Raw genomic sequence first — 9,534 nt, forward strand, 5'->3', positions numbered from 1 at the left:
CATTCAGAAGTGCCCCCCATCCCTTCCGTGCTTAAAGGGTCAAAGATAGAAGGACCAAGGCAGAATCTAGGTTTGAAGGTTTGGTTGAAGATCTTGGGCTGAGGAGACTTGGAGAGAGATGCAGCAAGAAGGAGTTTTGTAGCAAGAGCACCCTAGAATGCATAGCCAAGATGCTAAAGGGTTTGCAAGTGATGGTGAAGCAGTGGGAGCAGAGGATGCACAACAGGCCAGAGTCAGAAGAACAAGGAATATGAACTACGAGGAAGTACAAGGAAAAGAGGCTGCAGTGGGAAAAGGGAGCAAGATGACAGGAAGATTTGAAGAAGAAAGAAAGATTTACATTTCTGTAGGGTCTTTCACCCCAGCACATCCAATAAAGTACTTTTCTGAAATGTTGTCACTGCTGTAACGAAGAAAACGCAGCAGCCAAATTGTGCACAGCAAGCTCCCACAAACTGAAATGAGATAAGTAACCAGATAATCTGTTTCGGTGATGTTGATTGAGGGATAAATATTGCCCAGGACACCGAGGAGAGCTCCCCTGCTCTTCTTCAAAATAGCACCGTTACGTCCAACTGAGAGAGCGGACGGAGTCTTGGTTTAACATCTCATCCAGAAAGACAGCACCTCTGGCAGTGCAACACTCCCTCAGTACTGCATTGGAGTGTCACCCTGGATTTTTGTGCCTAATTCCCTGGAGTGGGACTTGAACTCAATGAGTTTCTGACTCAGTCGTGAAAGAGTGCTGCCCACTGAGCCACAATTGACATATTTTGAAAATTTGAAAATAATGCAATTTACACCCCAAGTAGGTATCGGCATTGGCACTCTATCCTCGACAAGGGAGTGACCTCTCACCTTCTTCAAGTGGAAGTAACGTAACGGCAATGCTGAGACGCCCACTCCCGAGGCTCACCAGGTGAGGCTTGTCTGTCTGTACTTTGAGCCCCTTCCCCGTGTCAATAAGGTCCAGAGGAGTGTTCTGTCAGAAAAAGAAGAATGTCAAGAAGTGTTCACCAAATAGCTTAGGATAACATAAGAAATAGGAGCAAGAGTAGGCCAATTGGCCCCTTGAGTCTGCTCCACCATTCAATACAATATCACGGCTGATTTTCTACCTCAACTCCGCTTTCCTACCCGCTCCCCAAATCCCTTGATTCTCTCAGTATCTAAAAATCTACTCAGCTCAGTCTTGAATATGCACATCGATGGAGCATCCACAGCTCTCTGGAGTAGAGAATTCCAAAGATTCACAATCCTCTGAGTGAAGAGATTTCTCCTCATCCCAGTCCTAAATGGCCGACCTCTTATCCTGGTCCCTAGTTCTAGAGTCTCCAGCCAGGGGGAAACAGCCCGGCAACATCTACCCCGTCAAGCCCTCTCAAAATCTTCTATGTTTCAATAAGATCAACTCTCATTCTTCGAAACTCCGGAGAGTATAGGAGCACTTTGCTCAATAACACAGGGCCATTTAAGACACAATGGATGTGATGAGTTTAAAAAGAGTGTGCACATGGATAACACAATAGGTTTTAGTTCAATTTGATATGACTGATACTTTAAAATAAAATATTTCACACAGTGGCAGCTTACATTATTATACTTAGGAGCTGGAATATGACCCAGAATTATCAAAGTCATGAACCACACTCTCTGTGACTGTGGTGCAGTATCTCCAAACATCTTCCTCAACATATCTGCAGCCTTTGATACTGTTAATCACATCATCCTCCTTAACCCCTCTTCTTTGTTATCTCGCTTATTGTGGTTGATCTCACTTGGTTCCATGGTGACTTATCTGTAATTAAGGATTCTCTTTTTAGTCCTGCAGTCTCGTGAGTCCTGCAAAGCTACATTCCCCTCACCAGTAACTGTTTCACACTGCATCAGACCTATTTGCAACTTCAGCTTTCTGTTCAAACCCGAGCGGAACATCAGATCCCATATTCACTCCATCAGGAAGACTATTCGACTAAACTCTCCATCACAGATTCTGTTTCACCACTGAAATATTCTCTGTGCACCCCTACCTCCGTCCCTCTTCCACTGAAAACCTCATCCATGCCTCTATCACCTCCACACAAGGTAATCACAGTACTCCATCCTCCGTAAACTCCAACTCATTTCAAACTCCAATGACAGAACCATATCTGGCATCAGCTCCTAATCACTCGTCACCCTCTCCTTGCCGACATATTGGCTGCTGATCACCCCTCAAAAACCTCCATTGAAAATTCTCATTTGCTCAGTTTAATTCCCTCATGGCCTTGCCTTTTGCTATCTCTGTTCAGTCCTAAATCATCACGGACTCCAGCCCTCTCCATTTCTCAGACGTCTTAACCCGTCCCCGCAACACCACCCCCCCCACCCACCCCCCACCCCCACCCCCACCCCCACAGTGATGATTAGCTGAATCTGACAGCGAAAGATAAATTTGCCAACTAATCCATCAGCAGGATTAAGATCCACCTCAAACATGTTGGAATTAAATGTGGAATTTGATTTGTTTCTGATGCTGCAAATTACAGAGGATAAGGAAAGAAACAAACTTGCATTTAATTAGCACCTTTCACAATCTCAGGACTTCCCAAGCGCTTTACAGTCAATGTATGACTTTTCGAAGTGTTGTAATGTAGGAAATGTAACTGCCTTCTTACGCACAACAAGATCCCATAAACAGTAATGAGATACATACCCATACTGTTGTGGTGATTTTGACTAAGGGATGAATATTGGCCAGGACACTGGGGAGAACTCCCCTGTTCTTCATCAAAATAGTACCAGGATATCTTTTACTGCCACCTGAGATGGGAGACCAGGTCTCAGTTTAAAACTTGGCACTGCCTAACAATGCAGCACTCCCTCACCACTGCATTGGGAATGCCAGCATGGATTGAACCCACAGCCGTCTAACTCAGAGGCAAAAGTCCTACCCAATAAGGCACAGCTGACACCTGTAGTAAGTAGCCTTCAGTATCTGATACAATATTTGTGGCTGGTGAACAAGCATCTGGATAATATCGGAAAGCTCATGTTGCCATGGCAGCTTCAAATCATGCAAATTCTGACTGCTCACCCCGAGGCGTGATTCTGTGTAATTGTCATTAAACTATGCTCCAATTAATCAGCGAGTGCCATGGCATCGCCTCCTGGTGTCAGAGAAGCTGTATTCTTTCTGAGGTGAATATCTGGTCCACCTTTTCACTTGTAGCAGGCTGCACCACTTCATTGCTCAACTTGTTACTTTTTAAAATCACAGGGATTGCATTGCATCTGCCCGCTTGCAGCAGGGATGAACAAGGCAAACATCTCACTTTCTGTTTCATCCCTTTGATTTTCTACCAGCTCCCCTGAAAGCACCGACCATTTCTGGAAGACTGTGTGAAAGGTATGTGCACGTGTTTGTGCGTGTGTGTGTATATGCACATGTTATGTATATGTGTGTATGTGCATGCGTGTGTGTGTGTGTGTGTGTGTATGTGCATGTGTGTGTGTGTGTGTATACATGCATGTCTGTCTGTGCATATACTCCAAACAATCTTTTCCTTTAAAATAGTTCTAAAATTTCTTATTCCTATATTACAACAGTCACTACACTTCAAAAACTGTTTCACTGGCTGTAAAGAGCTTTGGGACAGCCTAAGGTTGTGGAAGGCGCTACAGAAATGCAAGTTCTATCTTTCTTTGTAAACTGTTGTGACCAACTATATGTCGAGTTTTAAAACATTGCAGTACTTTAACTGAAAACGGAGAGACGCTGCTGCTATTGTTTAAACACATGGGGAGGAAATCCTCCGAGCACTGTGTGTTCGTGACAGTGTCAACATTGTGATCAGGGAAAATCTTCCATCCCATAACCAGGAGCTGTGGGACCAGCAATCTCCAAAAGAGTAGCAAGCAAGGAAGAGCTGCACGTATAAGATTAACATTATCCAATTACATTAAAAACGATTTGGCAGAAACCCACTAAAGTGATTAAGAGATAGGGTCTGTAACCCAGCTCTTTCAACAGACGGAGACAACATCATTCACCTCCTGGTATCAGTGATGGTATGTGCGGAATGCTTTGATATCTGTGTTTAATCAGCTTCCGCTGCAACCACTGTACAGCATAGTGGGTGAAGTAGACTGTTTGAATTCACATTCAAGAGTTCAATTTGCTTTGTGCTTCTTTTTTATTCTTTCATGGGATGTGGGCATCAATGACAAGGGGCCAGCATTTGTTGCCCATCCCTAATTACCCTTGATACTGAATGGCTTGCTGGGCCATTTCAGAGTCAACCACATTGTTGTGGGTCTGGAGTCACATGTCGGCCAGACCAGGTAAGGATGGCAGATTTCCTTCCCTAAAGGACATTAGTGAACCAGAGGGCTTTTTTTGACAATCGATGATAGCTGGTCTCAGTAATGGTTCCATGAAACTCTCAATTCCAGATTTTTTATTATTAACTGAATTTAAATTCCACCAGCTGCCGTGGTGGGATTTGAACTGGTGTCCCCATGGTATTAGCCTGGGCATCTGGAATACTAGTTCAGTGACATTACCACTGCGCCACCCTCTCCCCCACTGTCAGCCATGGCTCAGTGGGTATCATTCTTGCCTCTGAATCTGAAGGTAGTGGTTCAAATCTCCTTCCAGCAACTTAAGCATGTAATCTAGGTTGACACTCCCAGTGCAGTACCGAGGGAATGCTGTACTGTTGGAGGTGCTGTCTTTGCAATGAGACACTAAACTCAGCAAGAGTGAGGAGTTATTCCCAGTGGCTTGGACCAATATCAATCCCTCAACCAACATCAATATAGAACAGATTTTCTTGTCATTATCACATTGTTGTTTGTGGGAGTTTGCTGAGTGCAAATTGGCTGCTGTGATTTCTACATTTAAAACAGTGACTACACTTGAAAAGGACTTCATTGACTGCAAAGTGCTTTGGGACGTTCTGAGATTGGAAGGCGCTACAGAAATGTAAGTCTTTCTTTACATTGAAGTTTAAAACAAAAAAAAGGTAAAAAAATTATTTTTGAGAAATCAGACAGAGGCCACAGGTCTCAGATAGTTGTCCAATTTGTTCCATGTGGGCAGACGTTGCATTTTACAATGAAAATTAAAGACTTGCATTTCTGTAGCGCCTTCCACAATCTCAGAACGCCCCAAAGCACTTTACAGCTAATGAAGTCCTTTTCAAGTGTAGTCACTGTTTTAACGTAGGAATCACAGCAGCTCCACAATATGCATGTCCTGATTTTGTGTCCTTTAAAATGACTGGATGCAAAATTCCAGGGTTTAGATATGCAATGACCCGTTTGGTGCTCTCAGTGCATTCCGGGGCGGAGTTTGGGAAAATTTATCCTCACGGCTTCAGGAGATGCAATGGTGCAGATCAACTCTCCCAAACTGGAGTGTCCTTCCGTATTCTCATTTCCAACTGGATCAAATCGCAAATTGTCAGAGGTCAAGAAACAGACTACCTACGCACTGTATCCGAAACAGAGAATGGTGCCTGGAGGAACCTAGAGATGGTAAATTGAATTATTATTTAAATAAGGTAACTCTCTGTTGGTTGTGTTACTCGCAGTCTATCTGTCCTTCCCCTTTGAACTTTCCACATGATAACCCTTTCCCAAGGAAAGGTCCTCCCTCTTGCCCTCTGCCATACTCCCTGTACATTATTACTTTCTAAATGTACACTCAGATCATTCAGCATCCTGAAGGTTCTGCGTTAATCCATCATCGCCATATGGCTAGGGCATTTCCTGTCCAAATTCCTCTTGTCATGACTTTTGGTCACGCTGTTATGTCAATATTTAGAACTGATCATGTCTCTGTAAACATTTAACATGAAGCTTTTATATGTAAACAGTTTCAAACTCTGGACAACAGGTGGAATGAGTGTCAGCCACCAAGTTTTGGACAAAATTCAACAACTGCGTGTGGGCGACATCATGGGCAATTTAGTGGTTCCTTAAAAGTCTTCCTCGCAGGCACTTTTTAATCTCACACTTTTGCTTTGTCATACTTTAGAAACAAAAGAAAGAAATTGCATTTTTATTATTTCTTGCACCTTCTCCCCATGTCCGAAAGCGTTTCCCAGCTAATGAAGCAGTTTTGTATGAGAGGCAGATGTGGCAGTGAATTTGCATCCAGTTCTTGCAAGCAGCAATGGGATCAATAACTCGATAATCTGTTTCAGTGATTGCACAGTGAAAGGAAAGTAGAGAGAATTGTATTTTCACAGCCCCTTTCACCATGTCAGGATTGTGAAAAGTACTTTACAACCAAAGAAATACTTATATGTGGCAGCCAATTTGTACAGCAAGGTCCCACAAATGGCAATGAAATAATAACCAGATAATCTATTTAACTAGTATTGGTTGAGGGATAAATATTGGGCAGGAAACCAGGAAGGACTCCCCTGCTTTTCTTCGGAATAGTGCTATGGGATCTTTTACAGCACATGAGAGGATAATGCCTCATCTGGAAGGTAGCACCTCCAACAGTGCAGCACTCCTTCAGTCCCACACTGGAAGTGGAGGAGCTTGAATCCACAAGCCTGAGATTTAGAGTTGAGGGTACTAGCCACTGAGCCATGGCTGACAGGGCTACAATGAACTAGCACCAGGTATCATAAACCGACTGTGATTGAGCTTTACATTTCACATTGCAAACCAGTCTGTCTGACAGCCCACTGTCAGTGATGCCTTGGAAGATGCATGAAGATTGCAAAGGGCCAAAGATGATAAGTGGCGGCAAATATATTCCAGACTTAAAGGTTTAATTGCTTTTGTTTCTGGCCCAGCCTGTTTTACCTGAATGATTTTCTGTGATTTTTTCATTTGGCCAACAGTGTTTCTGTTTGCTTTGTCCATGATTACATCATTTACAATCGCTCCTTCACACTCTTGGATATCCTGAAAGATAACAGGAGAAAAAAGGTCATTTTCTTTTAATTTTTCAGATTAGGGGCTTCACATAATCTCTTCAGAGGGCACTCGGCCTCCCACTCCAGAGAACTGAGCACAAAATGCAGGGCTGACGCCCCCAACGCAGTACTGAGGGAGTGCTACACTGTCAGAGGTGCCATCTTTTGGCTGAGACGTTAAACTGAGGCCCCATCTTCCCTCTCAGGTGGATGTAAAAGACTTCACAGCCATTATTTTGAAGAAGAGCAAGGGAGTCCTCCCCAGTGTTCTGACCAATATTTATCTCCTTAGCAACATTACAACAGTGCTTACACATCAAAAAGTTCTGCTTACAAAAAGCTGGCACCTCTGACAGAGCAGAACTCCCTCAGTACTGCACTGAAATGTCAGCCTAGATTCTGTACTCAAGTTTGCGATTGGAGCTTGAACCTACAATCTTGTGATGCAGAAGAGCAAGTGTTATCATCCCGACACATCAATTATAATGAACCAAAGGAAAAAAAGATTGATCAGTGCGTTGTTGCGTCCTTTGGCCTATGAGGAGAGACTGGACATGTACAGGGAACTTCGCACATCTGGCCTGATGTATTACCTGGATCAGGTTGCTCCTTGCTGAAAAGGAGCTTCTGTGAGTTGACATTCTAAAGGCAACCTCTACATTGACGCTCAGAGAGAATGCACACCGACAGAGTCCATGGCTCCCTTCGGATACAGAAGCATTGGAAAAGGTGCAAAAAAAGATTTACAAGGATGTTCCCAGAACTGAGAGTTTATAACGATCAGGAAAGACTGAACAGGCTGGAGTTCTTTACTCTAGAAAAGAGAAGATTGATGGGGGCGACCTAATAGAGGTCTTTAAAATGATGAAGAGGTTTGATAGAGTACACATAGAGAAAGTGTTTCCACTTGTGGGGGAGTCAAAAACTAGGGACCATAAATATAAAATAGTCATTAATAAATCCAATCGGGAATTCAGGAGAAACATCTTTACCCAGAGAGTGGTGAGAATGTGGAACTCACTCCCACAGGGAGTGGTTGAGGCAAATGGTATTGATGCATTTAACGGTAAACACATGTGCCTTAAGCTGCTGAGGCCCCAAAGCCCTGGAATTCTCTACCTAAACCTCTTCACCTCTCTCTCTACCTTTAAGAGCCTCCTTAAAACCTACCTCCTCGACAAAACCTTTAGTCACCTGTCCTAAAACCTCCTTATGTGGCTCAGTGTTAAATTTTGTTTGATAACACTCCTGCGAAGCGTCTTGGGATGTTTTTACTACGTTAAAGGCACTATATAAATGCAAGTTGTTGTTGTCTTTTCCTGACTGGCACTTGTTCTTATCCAACTCATCCAAAATGCCAACCCTAGCTGAAACCACCCCTCCCAACAATAGATTCTAGCTAAATGAAGAAATACTTGCTGGTATGTGTCCCAGACCCTGTGCCATCTAGTCCTGTCCCCAGCCCTGGCTCCACTGGTTTACTTTCTTTATCTCCTTCGAATAATAAATCCTGAGTGGAATGATATAGTTAACGGTGACTAATTGGACACGTACAGGGAACTTCGCACATCTGGCCAGACCTAGATCAGTACACTGGAGTGGAGAAGTGAAGGGGCATTACAATAGAGGATTTAACATTTCGGAAGGGGTTTCACAGAGTAAGTAGTGAGTAATTGTCTTCACTGGCTGCTGAAGGGCATGTGGGCAAATGGGGTACAGTTCAAAGTTATCAGAATATGGAACTCAGGTGACTAATGAGGGGATTGGATAAATATTGAAAACAAAATAATATAAAAGGGTGCAGGGAATGGACAGAGAAGTGTGATTAGAAGTAGGAGATAGCATTGGCACAGGGCTGATGGGCTGAATGGCCCCTTCCTGTGTTGTAATTCTATGATCCTAGTCCCTTGTAAATGTCTCTAGTTCTATTGCTAGGTTCTGGGAATGAAGAATGAATTTGTGCTGTGAATAATCTATAGGAAACAACAAAGTGCTTTAATGGTTAAAAAGACAACACGAGCTCAGACAAACACCGTGCGCACACACTCCTGGTTAGACATAGCTGTCAGTCATTAACAAATCATGCTGTTTTAATGCTTTCCCATTTAAAAAACTAAATCATTGACAGAGATTCTTCAAACCAACTGCCTGCCTTTCGGGCAAGAAAAAAATCCTCAAACCATATGTGCAAACAATATGAAAAATGTATCAGCATATCCCCCGACGTTCAGTATTTCTGTTCACAGCTGTTACATCGCCCACCTCCACATCCAGCCCACTTCCCACTCCTGCCAGCTTTCCATGCTGAGGAGGGGCGGACTGAAGACGGACCGTTGCCAAGCTCAGCTACCATGGCAACGCATTAGCAACAATACAGCAACACTCCTCGCAACAGTTCTAATGAAGGGATTTGATAATGGAAGCAATTATCGGCATAACCACCAGGGACTACTGGAGCGAGGGGCTGGGAACAAGGGGGAACATTTCACCAAACACTTGCCTCCCTGATCCCCATGAAAACACAACTGCACCATTGTTAATTCAATTATTTTGTATTAAATCCTTTAAGGATTCTATAACTCAACTAAAAAGATATAGTGAGCACTATTACTTG

At 43.4% G+C, this 9,534-nt stretch overlaps 1 protein-coding gene and 1 long non-coding RNA gene across 14 annotated transcripts in view; one reads left to right on the forward strand and one right to left on the reverse strand.

Moving 5' to 3' along the window:
• Positions 1-9,534, reverse strand: part of phldb1b (pleckstrin homology-like domain, family B, member 1b) — a 355,881-nt gene that overhangs the window by 247,923 nt on the left and 98,424 nt on the right. For all 13 annotated transcript variants that reach the window (XM_068054115.1, XM_068054111.1, XM_068054109.1 and 10 more), the window contains exons 2-3: positions 6,808-6,909; positions 859-982 (exon numbers count right to left, since the gene is read on the reverse strand). In XM_068054115.1, the coding sequence (XP_067910216.1) occupies positions 859-982; positions 6,808-6,909 (226 nt within the window). The remainder of the gene's footprint in view (positions 1-858; positions 983-6,807; positions 6,910-9,534) is intronic.
• LOC137381473 (uncharacterized) overlaps positions 5,387-9,534 on the forward strand; it is a 197,759-nt gene continuing 193,611 nt past the window's right edge. The window contains exon 1 of the long non-coding RNA XR_010977183.1: positions 5,387-5,520. This is a non-coding gene — a long non-coding RNA (uncharacterized lncRNA). The remainder of the gene's footprint in view (positions 5,521-9,534) is intronic.

The sequence above is a fragment of the Heterodontus francisci genome, chromosome 22 (assembly GCF_036365525.1).
Source record: "Heterodontus francisci isolate sHetFra1 chromosome 22, sHetFra1.hap1, whole genome shotgun sequence".
NCBI classification, from domain to species: Eukaryota; Metazoa; Chordata; class Chondrichthyes; order Heterodontiformes; family Heterodontidae; genus Heterodontus; species Heterodontus francisci.